General features: G+C 46.2%; 2 protein-coding genes across 11 annotated transcripts in view; one reads left to right on the top strand and one right to left on the bottom strand.

Moving 5' to 3' along the window:
* The window catches only part of PRCP (prolylcarboxypeptidase), a 68,880-nt gene extending 62,438 nt beyond the window's left edge, over positions 1 to 6,442 (bottom strand). Inside the window, exons 1-2 of one of the 3 annotated variants that reach the window (XM_059708322.1) lie at positions 6,362 to 6,442; positions 4,965 to 5,144 (exon numbers count right to left, since the gene is read on the bottom strand). In XM_059708322.1, the coding sequence (XP_059564305.1) occupies positions 4,965 to 5,129 (165 nt within the window). In that variant the 5' untranslated portion in view covers positions 5,130 to 5,144; positions 6,362 to 6,442. Of the gene's footprint in view, positions 1 to 4,964; positions 5,480 to 6,327 lie in introns of those variants that run through there. The other 2 variants (XM_059708321.1, XM_059708323.1) reach the window with 2 other exon arrangements.
* A 24-nt stretch (positions 6,443 to 6,466) lies between these two features.
* Positions 6,467 to 13,806, top strand: part of DDIAS (DNA damage induced apoptosis suppressor) — a 32,697-nt gene continuing 25,357 nt past the window's right edge. For 4 of the 8 annotated variants that reach the window (XM_059708319.1, XM_059708318.1, XM_059708316.1 and 1 more), the window contains exons 1-3: positions 6,467 to 6,579; positions 6,689 to 6,923; positions 11,644 to 11,738. In XM_059708319.1, the coding sequence (XP_059564302.1) occupies positions 11,719 to 11,738 (20 nt within the window). In that variant the 5' untranslated portion in view covers positions 6,467 to 6,579; positions 6,689 to 6,923; positions 11,644 to 11,718. The remainder of the gene's footprint in view (positions 6,580 to 6,688; positions 6,924 to 11,643; positions 11,739 to 13,806) is intronic. The other 4 variants (XM_059708320.1, XM_059708317.1, XM_059708315.1 and 1 more) reach the window with 2 other exon arrangements.

Genomic DNA, 13,806 nt, shown 5'->3' with positions numbered 1-13,806 from the left:
CTCAGATATCAAAAAGATAGTGTAATTAAGAAGAGAAGGTACCTGCAAAAACCTAAAAGAATACATTATCATATATTCTACTCTATAATCCAAATTCAAAATAACATAGAAAAAAAGTTTCGTATGCCTTTCTTTATGTATCAATCTTGTGAGTAAGAAAATTATTTTAAGCAAGGAAACATGTCAATTTCTATACCTTATTTACAAGTGTACTAAATTATATCCCACTGGTATGTACTATATTTTAACAGAAAAGAGTTCACACAGGGAGAACCAAGATGGCGGCATAGGTTAACGCCGGAGTTTGCTGCTTTGAACAACTACTTCAAAAGTGAAACCAAAAAACGGAAGGGACATCACCCAGAACCACAGGAACGCTGGCTGAGTGGAAGTCCTACAACTAGGAGGAAAGAGAAACGCATACGGACACTCAGAGGAGGCGCAGTGCTGAAGTCAAATTCTGAGGTGCGGAGTGCACGGAGCGGGCTGGCGGCGGAGGGCGCGGTTGTTGTTTTCAATCGGGAGGGAGTCGCAGACTCTGAGCACCAGATCCGGGCGAGCCTTTAGGGACCCAGACTCAAACGGGAGAAGCGGGACTGTCTGGCTTCGGTCAGAGCGAGTGCAGCTTTCTCTCCCAGCTTTGCAGCGGGTGCTGGGACTCAGAGAGGCAGAGCCCCTTGGGACAGGACTGAGAGCCGCCATAACTGCTCTCTCCGGCCCACCCTGTTGATCCTGTGCGACCCGCCCCGCCCAAGCCCTGCACAGAGGCATTTGCCGGATAGCCTCAGGCAAAGGCTAGATTAGCTCCTCCCTAGAGGACAGAAGTTCTCTCACTGCTGACACAGCTGATTCTCATAGCCACTTGGCCTGGAGGTCAAACCCTCCCTGGAATTAGCTACAACAATCAAGATTTATCTATAAGACTGCGAACAAAGACCACTAGGGGGTGCACCAAGGAAGCATAACAAAATGCGGAGACAAAGAAACAGGACAAAATTGTCAATGGAAGATATAGAGTTCAGAACCACACTTTTAAGGTCTCTCAAGAACTGTTTAGAAGCTGCCGATAAACTTAATGAGATCTACACGAAAACTAATAAGACCCTCGATCTTATATTGGGGAACCAACTAGAAATTAAGCACACACGGACTGAAATAACGAATATTATACAGACGCCCGACAGCAGACCAGAGGAGCGCAAGAATCAAGTCAATGATTTGAAATGCGAGGAAGCAAAAAACATCCAACCGGAAAAGCAAAATGAAAAAAGAATCCAAAAATGCGAGGATAGTGTAAGGAGCCTCTGGGACAGTTTCAAGCGTACCAACATCAGAATTATAGGGGTGCCAGAAGATGAGAGAGAGCAAGATATTGAAAACCTATTTGAAGAAATAATGACAGAAAACTTCCCCCACCTGGTGAAAGAAATGGACTTACAGGTCCAAGAAGCGCGGAGAACCCCAAACAAAAGGAATCCAAAGAGGACCACACCAAGACACATCATCATTAAAATGCCAAGAGCAAAAGATAAAGAGAGAATCTTAAAAACAGCAAGAGAAAGAAACTCAGTTACCTACAAGGGAATACCCATACGACTGTCAGCTGATTTCTCAACAGAAACTTTGCAGGCCAGAAGGGAGTGGCAAGAAATATTCAAAGTGATGAATACCAAGAACCTACAACCAAGATTACTTTATCCAGCAAAGCTATCATTCAGAATTGAAGGTCAGATAAAGAGCTTCATAGATAAGGAAAAGCTAAAGGAGTTCATCACCACCAAACCAGGATTATATGAAATGCTGAAAGGTATCCTTTAAGAAGAGGAAGAGGAAGAAAAAGGTAAAGATACAAATTATGAACAACAAATATGCATCTATCAACAAGTGAATCTAAGAATCAAGTGAATAAATAATCTGATGAACAGAATGAACTGGTGATTATAATAGAATCAGGGACATAGAAAGGGAATGGACTGACTATTCTTGGGGGGGAAAGGGGTGTGGGAGATGTGGGAAGAGACTGGACAAAAATCGTGCACCTATGGATGAGGACAGTGGGTGGGGAGTGAGGGCAGAGGGTGGGGCGGGAACTGGGAGGAGGGGAGTTATGGGGGGGGGGAAAGGAACAAATGTAATAATCTGAACAATAAAGATTTAATTTAAAAAAAAAAAAAAAAGAAAAGAGTTCACACAGATTTTCATATTTTTCAGAGTAACTATTTTAGATCATGAAAAGGGATGACTTAAATATTTTATTCTGAGTGGAGAGGAAGTAAGTTAAAGCCATGTACATTAAGAAACTACAAGATAGACCCTGGCTGGGTACCTCAGTTGGTTAGAGCATTGTCCCGATATGCCAAGGTTGTGGGTTTGATCCTGGTCAGGGCACATACAAGAATCAACCAATGAATGCATAAATAAGTGGCACAACAAAACTTTCTCTCTCTCTCTGTCTCTCTCAAGAAACAAACAAAAAACTTATGAGATAAAATAATATTTACCATTCATTGAGTGTTTATTAAATGACATAAACTGTGCTAAATAAGTACCTTACACGTACCAACTCATTTCACAACAAATGGGTACAATGGGTAATATAATTATCTCCATTTTGCTGATTATAAAAATGGAAGCTCAGAGTAATTTGTCTAAAGTTACTCAGGTAGTGATAACAGAATTCATTCTCAAACCGATATGGTATTCAAATTCTATCAAATACTGACCTTCAGTAATTTAGATCAAGGTCAATTCATCATTTCTAAGGGGTGGGCTACATGATCTCTATGACCCCTTCTGACAATGATTCTGTGAGCAAAAACAGAAATCAGTTCAGAATTCACATAATAACTGTGCCACTATACTCTAGGTCTAAGGAGAAGGCCATCAATAGATAAACCAATAATAAGACAAGAAGCAGGGAGGGGGGAATAAGAAGACAAGAGCAATAGGCTCTTCCAAGGGGCCTGACATAGACACATTTTACTAGCCACTGTGACAAGAGTAGGAAAGGGGAACTGCAATAGAAATTGAAAGGAGAACTGTATCAAGCCCACTGATACTGCCTCACAGCAGACAAGGAGGAAGCTGTGGAGAGGCCTACAAGAGTCAGTGGCCATGAGCTCAATGCTGGGCTAAGTTGAGCGTTCTAACATAAATACTGGTCAGTAGTTAAATAGGAACAATTGAGCATAGATGACTAACCACTAGGTTTCTAGAATAAGCATTTCCACAACTGGCACGCATTTGGATCGATCTGAAATGTGTAATACTATGCTTTCATGTGTTAAGTCTCACAACAACCTTGGTAGACGTGATGGTTAATTTTACATGTCAACTTGGCTGGGCCACAGTGTCAAACATTATTCTGGATGTTTCTATGAAGGTGTTTTTTTGTTTGGAATTAACATTTCAATCAGTGAAGCAGATTTTTGAGTAAAGCATATCTACCCTTCATGATACAAGTGGGACTCATCCAATCATGTAAAAGCCTAAATATCACAAAAACTGACCTGTTCTGAGCAAGAAGGAAGTCTCCAAGCATACTTCCTTTGGACTCAAACTGCAACTCTTCCTTGGCTCTCCCTGCAAATTTTGGACTTACCAAACCTCCATAATCATATGAGCCAACTGCTTAAAATAATCAATCTCTCTTTGTGGAGACACACAAACACATACACACACACACACACACACACACACACACTATTAGTTCTGTTTCTCTAGAGAACCCTGATTAATACAGTAGATATTGCTCTTTATGTCACCACTCATGAAAATGACAGTTTGAAAGAACCCATTCTCTCTTTTTTTAAAAAAATATATTTTTATTGATTTCAGAGAAGAAGGGTGAGGGAGAGAGAGAAACATCAATGATGAAAGAATCACTGATCAGCTGCCCCTGCACGACCCCTACTTGGGATCCAGCCACAAGCCGGGCACATGCCCTGACCAGGAATCCAACAGTGACCTCCTAGTTCACAGGTCAAAGCTCAACCACTGAGCCATGCCCACAAGGTGGACCGATTCTCTTTCCCCACAATATCACACAGTAAGATGCCCTCAGGACTCACAGTCCAGTCTGAGGGGCAAGCTAGGAGGTAGAAGGTAGTGAAAAGCAGGAAAGCCTTGCAACCACAAGCCACACATCCCAAGGAGTCTTTTACAAAACATATATCCTGGAGCCTTGATGTGCCCAAGTGATGAACTATTCTTTGTCTGGTCTCCTGATTCAGTTATTTTGAATAAAATAAATGAAAGAGCCCTCCTAGATCAACATTTGAAGACTTTGAAAGAAGAGGCTGGAGCTACATATATGTTCATTCCTACAGAGAATGGGGAAGATTAAAAACTCTTAATAAAAGGGCTACAAAATCAACTTTGAGCTGAGCATAGGATGACAAGCTGGTGTTTTAGGTTAAATATTAGATACTAGAGGCCCGATGCATGAAACTGGTGCAAGGGGCTCAGCCCTCGCAGTCCCGGCTTGGACTGGAAGGTCGTTCGGGAGGGTGGTTCTGCTGTTCTAATTAGCATATTAGCTCTTGATTATATAGGATCACCGAATAAGATATTGGAAGTTTATATCACAAGGGCAGCTTTGTGATAAAGGATGACTGCTACAGCGGAGTAGGGAGCAGAGTTGGCATTAAATAAGTTGGATTTGGCGGGAGGTCAAGGGAATTTGAATTAGAGCATCCTGAGAGAGCAGGACTCGAAGTGACTGTCCAGGTCAATTACAGAAGTGTATGGAGCCAGGACTAAGAGTAAATTCTTGGTACCGGGAGGAGAGATTGTAAACTGAACTGGGTTTGGGGCCACCCTCTAGAAAACGTGATCCAGAGATGGGACAAGTCATAGGCATTAGGGGCCTGAAATGCCGGGCGGGCTCCGGTGCCTGGGGTCCCATCGGTGGGGCGGGTGACCGCCAAGCCCCAGTCCTTTCCTAGCCCCTTACCCAGCCTTACCTTCTGCTCAATGTAGTGAATCGAGTACTTCATGACTACAGAGGGGCGGGATGTAAAGCTGGTGGACAAGTGCAGGTTGCTGAGGGCCTTTAGTGCTGGCGGCACGGGGATGGCGAGCCCGGGCATCAGGAAAGCCAGGAGTAGAAGCAGGACGAGGCGCCCCATGGCTCAGGCTGGCGGCTGCAGTGCGGGTGGGAGGTAGACCAGCAGATGCGCCCAGCCCGGGGCTCCGCCCACCACCCATTGGCTCCTCCCCCGGGAAACCCACAGTCGCCCGGCCCCTCCGCAGCCCGGCCCAATCCCCGATCACCGGGTCACCCCCGCCCCGGCCCCAGCCCCGCCCCAAGGGCGCCACCACATTTCATTTTCCCCTCTTGTGCCATCTCCACTTTAGAGTCCACCCTCCTTTCCGTGACTCCAAGTCTGCTTTCATCATCCCGGGCCCCCGGACCGACCGAGGACTCCCATCCTCACCGACATCGCCCCCTTTCCTCCTGCTCACCCTACATTCTCGCCTTTATCGTCACCTCCCATCCCTACCCTGTCCGTCTTCCACTGCCACACCGTTTGCCCTCCATAAATCCAATACAGTGGGGCCTTGACTTACGAGTTCAATTCGTTCCGAGACCGAACTCATTAAGGAGCTCGTTAACGCAAATTACTCTGTCAACTCAAAGCAAAAAATCCGCCGAGAGACAGCTGGTATCTCAAAAAACTCGTTAGTCGGGACACTCGTAAGTCAAGGCCCCACTGTACACTGGTAATAAGAACAGCTCCCGTGGCAACTTATGGATCGTTCACCACATGTCACTATGTCGCTGGGCATAACGCAGCGCACACATCATCTCCTCTCGCTCGCCTTTCACGGGAATCTTTCCGGGTGTGACTGCTGTTCCCATTATAGAAACCGGTCGGGACAGGTGCGGGGCTGCACTGGGTCACTCAGAAGTGGAGCGCTGCTCCGCAGAGCGCTCCGCCCGGCTCCCCGGCTCCACCCCAGTAAGTCCAACCCCCTCCTGCGGGGCCCTGTCCGTGGAGCAGCCCGACCCTCCGGGCAGCCCACACCACCCGTCCCTTCAGAGAGGTCGCGGGAGGCCCCCACGGCCCCCGAATCCCGCTCGGTCCCGGTCCCTTCTCCCGCCTCCCGCTGCCACCCGTTTCTGTCCCCATCCTCGGGCCGCGCCATCCCCTCGGGCAGAGCCCCCGCCGGACTTCGCGGCCCCACCCACCGCTTCTTCACCCAGCGGTCACCCTGCGCCAGTCACCTCGCCGAAGCCCCGTCCGAGGGGCGGCTGAACCCCTCCCCGCGGCACCCCTGGCCCAGCGGGCTCCGCGCCGCCCCACGGCCCCTAACAGGCAGTACCACTGCTCCGCCAGCCGGGAAAACCTCGTCACACCTGCCCCTACTCCCACTTTGACGAAAAGGTCGGTCCCAAACGTTCACAGCATATCCTGGTTAATCTCCACCCTCGGCGGCGCCGTCTGCTGATTGGCTCTCAGGAGCCACGGCCGGAGCGTCACTTCCGGCGGAAGGAGGCGCGGGAGGTTCGATCGGAGTCGGCTCTGCCTGCCGCCGGGAGTGTTGCCCGGGCAGGGTCCGCGTCCTCGGCCTGCGGTGAGTGGCTGCGGGGAGAGGGTCTCGGGGAGGGCGAGGCCCCGAAACTCCTAACGAACCCCTTAACCTCACTGAGTGAGACTCAGAGCATTCCTTGTTGTTTTCCCAGGAGTCCGCCTCTTCTTGAGAAGGGAGGTCATTTTCATTTTAGACCGTGCTCTTGCCGTCGCTGGGCCGGCGTTTATTGAGCATTTACTTACTGTGCTATCGATCTAGACACGGCTGAGCATCTGAAATGGACATACAGGAAGGACAATGGACACTGCGGCTTTGGAGGTGCTCAGGGATACATACGTGCTGCAAAGGGGTCTTGTCCAAACTGCTCTGATGGCCCAGAGGGAAAAGTGAGTAACTGAGCGGTGGGCTCAAACCAGAAACGTGCGAGTTTTCTAGCGTCCTTCCTATCGCTCACATCTAGCCAGTCGCTATGACCGGAGCCTCCCAGCTGGTTCTCCTTTCAATCTTGTTTCCTTCCAAGCCAGGCTCCACACTGCCAGGCGGGTAACGCCCAGATCTGGTCCGGGCCCGGCCCTTTTAAAACCTTTCCGTCGCTCGGATCTTTCCTCGGATGTAAATCTAAGCTCCTTAACAGGGCTTACGGGGCCCTTCTTGTCGGGCCTCTGCCCACCCCTCCAGCTTTGTTTTTCAGCACTCTAGCCTAGGTTCCAGCCATACAGGATGGCTTTTTGCGTTCTTCAGATGCACCATCTCCCTCACCTCCAGTTAGTTATTCATTCTGCGGATAATTTTTAAGTGATTCTCTCCTCTGTGCCAAGAACTGCGAGGTGCTGGGATTCCAGTGGTTAACAAGATAGATTCCTGCCCTCATGGAACTTAACCCTTCTATAGATGGACTTTAGAGGAATAACAGGGGAACCTATCTGAATCAGGTTGGTCTGGGAAGGCCTCTGAGAAGTTGACATTTACGTCGAGGCCTATGAGATGAGAATAATCTAGGCATTGAACAGGAAAGGAAGAACATTCCAGAGTGAATAGATTGTACAGCGGCCCTGAGGCCAAAAAGAGCCTGGCATCTTCATGTTCAAGACCCTAAGAAACGACCAATGTTGCTGGAATATATTCAGAAAGAAAGGTTGTATGAGATGAGTCTGGAGAGATTGGCAAAGATCAGACCACTTAGTTAGGACGTTAATGGAGCAACATAAGCCACAGATAATGGTGGTTTGCATTAAGGTGGTGGCAGCTTAAGGTGGGGTTGGGCAGGGGGGAGGGAGAAGTGAATGATGGTTTTTAGATAAGGAAATAGACTCAAGCATTTACCTGCGGGTTTATTGTGGGACTTGAGGCAAACAGGTTTGAAAGATGACTCCTAGGTATCTGGCCTGAGTTACTGATGGAGAGTAGTGCCGTTTACTGAAATGGAGAAAATTACAAGTAAAGAGGTTTGAGAGGAAACTAAGAATTCAGGTATTTTGCGTATTAAAACTTGAGATGTCTGTGAGACATCCAAATACTGTTGGCTCTCAGATAAGCAGTACAGATATGGAAGTCTGGAGCTTGCAAATATTGTGTGCACCTTTGTGTCACTTCATTGGCAATTATACATTGCCTTAGCCAATGGATTGTAAATTCCTTGAACACAAGCCTGTTTTTTCTGTCTGTCACCCTGTTCCCTTCCCTATCCCTAGAATAGTACTTTACCTGTTGTGGACGAAAAGGGGCCACTAGCTAACCTGACTGCATGGAAGCCTTGCAAACTCAGAGACCTAAAGTAACTACAAAGGATGGTCTGAAATTAAACCTTTTAAAATTAAAAAGCAGTTTATGGTGGGTACTCATAGCCTAGGCTGGTATCTTCCCTGACAAAGGTCAGTCTTTACCTTAACTGAGCCTACTGTCTTTTTGCATCTACAGTAACATATAGTTGGAATGTCAAAGTAATTTTCCTTTTTCCGGACCCCTCAAAGCACAGACACCACTCTGGAGAGACCACAAATCCCCTCGTTATTAATTGTTGACTGTTAACTATCCTGCTCTCACCTAAGTAAAAGGAGGTTGCGTCTTATCATTTTACCTTTTATCCAATTCCAGAGGTTTCCCCGCTTTGCTTTCTCCCGCCTCTCTAATCTATCACCAGTGGATTTCATGTAACCCACTTACATCTGCTCTTTTGATGGTAATGTATAAAACAAGATCCAAAACTGCCATTCTCTGGAGCATTATCTCAATCCATTGAGATTCTGCTTCCCAACAATTGTCAACACTTTGGCTCAAATAAACTCAGAAAAATTCTTCACAGGTTTGAATGCTTATGTTAACACTATCATAACTGCAGTGGACAAACTGTGTGTTGTACTCACTAAGATTTTCCTGAATAATGTTTCAAAATATTATTCACCAATATTTCTCTCTAGGCAAGAGGTTTTGTCCCTTTGTTTTTTATTTATTTAATTTTCCGTCTCCTGCCTGCCTCTCTTCCCTTTCTAGAGTTTTCATCTGAGGTTAGTAAATCATTTCTCAGGGACATCTTATGACTGCCTTTAGAAAAATTAGACCAAGTATGTGCCCTTGAAGGAAACCATTAGATAACACCTTAATTCCTATTTGTATTCCATGGCTAAGTGTTTATTCCATAAAACACTCTTATGTGATTTCTCCCCTCTCATCATTTTTGAAAATAGTTGTAAATATTATTTGTAAAGTTATCAGATCCCCTACTGTCTCAGGTATGGCCCCAGTCCACCACCATAGGACCCAGAGCTGATGTGACATGACTCCCAAGTCTTTCAGAAAAGGACCTAATTTCCACACTCACAGGACCCAGAGCTGATGTAACTGGACCCCCTGCTATCTCAGGGAAAGACCCTTCCCCTCATTCACAAGAACCAGAGGTGATGTGACATGACCCCCAAGTCTCAGGAACAGACCATTCCTCACACTCACAGGATACAGAGCTCATATGACAGGACACACAATTTTTACAGGGTGAGACCCCTTCCAACACTCACAGTACCAAGAGCTATAGTGACTGGACTCCACTCTGATGTGTGACCCTCTCCACACTTACAGAACTCAGGGCTAATGTCACAAGATCCCCTACCTTTTCAGGTTGGGCTCCTCCTCACACTCACAGGATCCAGAGATGATGTCAGAGGACCCCATACTCTCTCAGGTGGCTCCACGTTCCACACTAAATAGACCCAGGGTTGATGTGTAAGGATCCCCCAACTCTTGCATGAGGGAACTCACCCCACACTCACAGGACTCAGAGCTGACATGACAGGACTCCCTACTCTCAGGTGGGACCCCTCCCAACACTCAGAATCCAGAGCTGATGTGGCAGGACCCTCCCTGCTCTCAGTGGAAGAGCTCCATACACTCAGGTGCACGCTGCCAGGAAGTGCTCTTCTCTGCTGTCATCTAGTGTACTTCTTGGGACTAGATGCTTATTCACTAAGCATCTGCTCTTATCATTTTGCAAGGACCCTATGAATTCCTCAAGGCACCTTATATCCCTACCTCAGAACGTCTCATATGCCCTTAATAGTAGGTCCCTAAGCGTATGTGGCAGGACCCACTACTCTCTCAGGTGGGACTCCTTCCCATAGTAACAGGATCCAAAGCTCATGTGACAGGATCCACTATTCTCTCAGGTGGGACTTTTACCAAACTAACAAGACCAAGAGCTGGTTTGACAGGAACCATTATTGTCTCAGACAGGGACCTCTGTCCACAGTCACAGGACCCAGAACTGAGCTCATGTTACAGGACTTTAAATAATTTTCCCAACATGAATATAACCCAGAGCTGATGTGAGTGGACCCTCTACTCTCTGAGTTGAGGCCTCCAGTAAATATTCTTCTTTGCTGCCATCTAGTGTACATCTTGGGAATAGCACCTTTTACTAAGCCTCTGCTTTTACAGTTTTGCAAGGACACTTTGAAGGTACCTTACATCATCCCTAGCTCAGAATGTCTTATATACCCAAGTTTCCTTTCTATCTCTGATCCTCTTACGCATTTGGAGTCTCTGACTCTCTCATGTATGTGAGGTTTTCATACATATATATGTCTTTAATTTGATTATTTTCTGTTGCTAATTTGTCTCATATATATTTGATTAGATCAGGAAATAGAACCTTGAGGTTAGAGGGAAGTTTGTTCTTTTACCACATAAGCAAATCATCAGACATTTAATAGTATGTAAATTTTGGGAGTACATCAACATCACTGTTTCCTGAAATAAGGTTTAACGATTTAACTAAACTAACTTATTCTCAGGACTGAGTGATTATATCAGTGAAATATGGAACAATCTAGTAATTTAGCTTGTGGATGTAAAACTTTTATTTAAAGTTCAAAGGTGGGAATGAAGAGGGCCAAATTTTGTGCCTGGAGTGTTGATTTTAAGCTGGTTGTTAAGAAACAAAAGACTGAGAGAGAACCTATGGTTCATTTTTTTCCTAAGATATTTAGTTAGAAAAATCTGATTTAGGAAGAGAATATTAGCATAATCACCTTAGCTTTAGAAATTCAGACTCCACGCAGGAGTTTTGTTGACCTCCTTACCTCCCCCGCCCCATGTGCTATTGCGTTGGAGGTTACCTTAAAAAAAGTATCCTGCCATGTATGTGCACTTTTTAAAAATTGCCTGCTTATAGCCCATTTCATCTAAAGTCTAAGACCCTGTTCCCCCATTTTCCAAAATGTCCTATATACCCAATATTACCTCATTGTTTTTGCTATTCATTTGCATGCAAACTCCCCTTCACATGTATTAAACTTTGAATTGCTTGTTAATTTGAGTATTAGCCCAGCTGTTAGAACTTACAAAGTGTGAGGAAATTTTTTTTAAATATACTTTTATTGATTTCAGAGAGGGAGAGAGAGAGAGGAAGACAGGGAGAGAGAGATAGAAACATCAATGATGAGAGAGAATCATTGATTGGCTGCCTCCTGCACGCCCCCACACTGGGGATCGAACCCGAAACCTGGGTGTGTGCCCTTCACTGGAATCGAGCCTGGGACCCTTCAGTCCACAGGCCAACGCTCTGTCCACTGAGCCAAACCAGCTAGGGCAGGAAAATATTTTTTTTATCCACAGTACTGATGAACCAGCCATATGAAATTAATGGCAAAGACACTGCTAACTTCTGGAAACTGCTGCACCTGAAGGATCATGAACATCTGCCAGCAAAGGTAGGCATTATTTTATTCACTCTGTCCGCCTTCCTGGTCTATTTCTGCAGTGTTTGGTAGAATTTAGAAGTGCTTTGAGTTATTTTCCTCTTTTCTGCATTTGTGAAGCTAGCTGCATGGACTTAGAGAGTCATGAGTTGTCTTTGTTGAGTCATGAGTCTGTTTACATCATGAGGATCTGGTTCAGCCTCTGCGTCTGGCAGCAACTGGGGGCCATTGTCCGCCTCCAACTCTGGAGTCTGGCTGTAAGGTCTTGGTTATGGATCTGGGTTCCATCCCCAGGGTCTGTCCATCACATACTTGGTGGAGCCAGAAAAAAACCCATCAGCTCCAGGTCTCTCCTCACCTGTTTCCCCAGGCACTCTTCTGCCCATCACATTGAAAAGACTAAAAAGGGCTAATTCAAATGTAACCCCGATATTTTGGGGGCTAGCAACTGGAATCCATGCCATGTGGTCTGGTATCAGATCTTTTTAGCTATGTGTCTGGGGTCTGGAGTCTTTGGGTGTGGCTTTCTGTCCTGGGTTCATAGGTTAAAAGACAAGGAGAAACCTGGAGGCAGATTTTCACTCCTGGCTCTAGCCATGGTGTGAAGGACCAAGGGTGTCTTGAGATTAATGGGCCAGGAGAGTCCTTAAGCTGAATTCTGCATCTTGGCTCTAGCCAGGTTTTCCAGGTGAAAAGGGCAAGACCTGGAGGCAAATAATTCATCCTGACACCAGCCCAGCATGTTGTTGCAGAGGACCCAAGAAAACCAAGCGACACTTTAAAGAAATGGAGGGATACTGTTTAATTACGCCAGCGGACTCAGGGAATAGCTTTCCAAATCTGATTACCGAAACATGCAGGGGGCTTCTTTTTATATCTCCCTGTGGTCTTTTTTCCCGAAAAATAGGGATTATGCTTCTGGTCCTTTTCACGGGCCTTGCAAGAAGGCCCCCAAGTGTTTGGGGTCTCCAGGCCATATCTGATGGTTTGGCCTGGCACCAGCGTTAATAACCCTCCTTCCAGGGCAGTGCACTGTTCACAGTTTTATGGCCTCTGTAACAGGTTCCGCAAGATCAGTTTCTGGGAAGGAGGTAATGACTTAATTATAGGTTATCAAGAATCTTGCTGGCATGGATTCCAATTGCTAGCCCCCAAAATATCAGGGTTACATTTGAATTAGCCCTTTTTAGCCTTCTCAATGTGATGGGCAGAAGAGTGCCTGGGGAAACAGGTGAGGAGACCTGGAGCTGTTGGGTTTTTTTCTGGCTCCCCCAAGTATGTGATGAACAGAGGGTGTCCTGAGGTCAAGGTTGAGGAGGGACCTGGAGTCAAATTCTTCATCTCAGATTTAGCCTAGCCTGTGATGGACAGTAGGCCTGGCTGCTTGGGGAAAGGGATGAGAAGAGACTTATATGCATTGCTCCATCCACTTCCAGCCAACCTGTGAGGGTAGTGGGGGTGCCTGGGTTAAGGAGCAAGGTGAAACTTGGAGACAATTTCTCCATCCATCTGAGGATCAGAGGGGATGCCTGTGGTAAGGGGTGCACTCAGCTGGCTAGAGTTCTGTAAATACTTTCTCCACTCTGTTTTCACATGAGCATTTTTTCTGGACCAGTTTCCCCTAGAACAGCGGTTCTCAACCTGTGGGTTGAGACCCCTTTGGCGGTCGAAAGACCCTTTCACAGGGGTCACCTAAGACATCCTGCATATCAGATATTTATATTACAATTCATAACAGTAGCAACATTACAGTTATGAAGTAGCAACGAAGATAATTTTATGGTTGGGTCACAACATGAGGAACTGTATTTAAAGGGCCAGAAGGTTGAGAACCACTGCCCTAGAACATGTCCTCCAGGCCCAATTTAAGTGAGCACTTCACATGAGACCATCTTTTGTGAGCACATCTTATGGACCAGTTCCCTAAGGACATGTTTTTTGGCCCAAATTTAAGTGAGAACTTCCAGTGCAGCCACATTTTGTGAGCACAGCTTCCAGGCTGGTCTCCTGGGGACACATCCTCCAGGCTCAAATTGAGCACTTCCTGTGGGACCAGATTTGGTCAGCACTTTTTGTGAGT

This window comes from Myotis daubentonii, chromosome 9 (assembly GCF_963259705.1).
Source record: "Myotis daubentonii chromosome 9, mMyoDau2.1, whole genome shotgun sequence".
NCBI classification, from domain to species: domain Eukaryota; kingdom Metazoa; phylum Chordata; class Mammalia; order Chiroptera; family Vespertilionidae; genus Myotis; species Myotis daubentonii.
The sequence above is the reverse complement of the archived record's forward strand: the minus strand, read 5'-3'. Positions and strand labels throughout refer to the sequence as shown.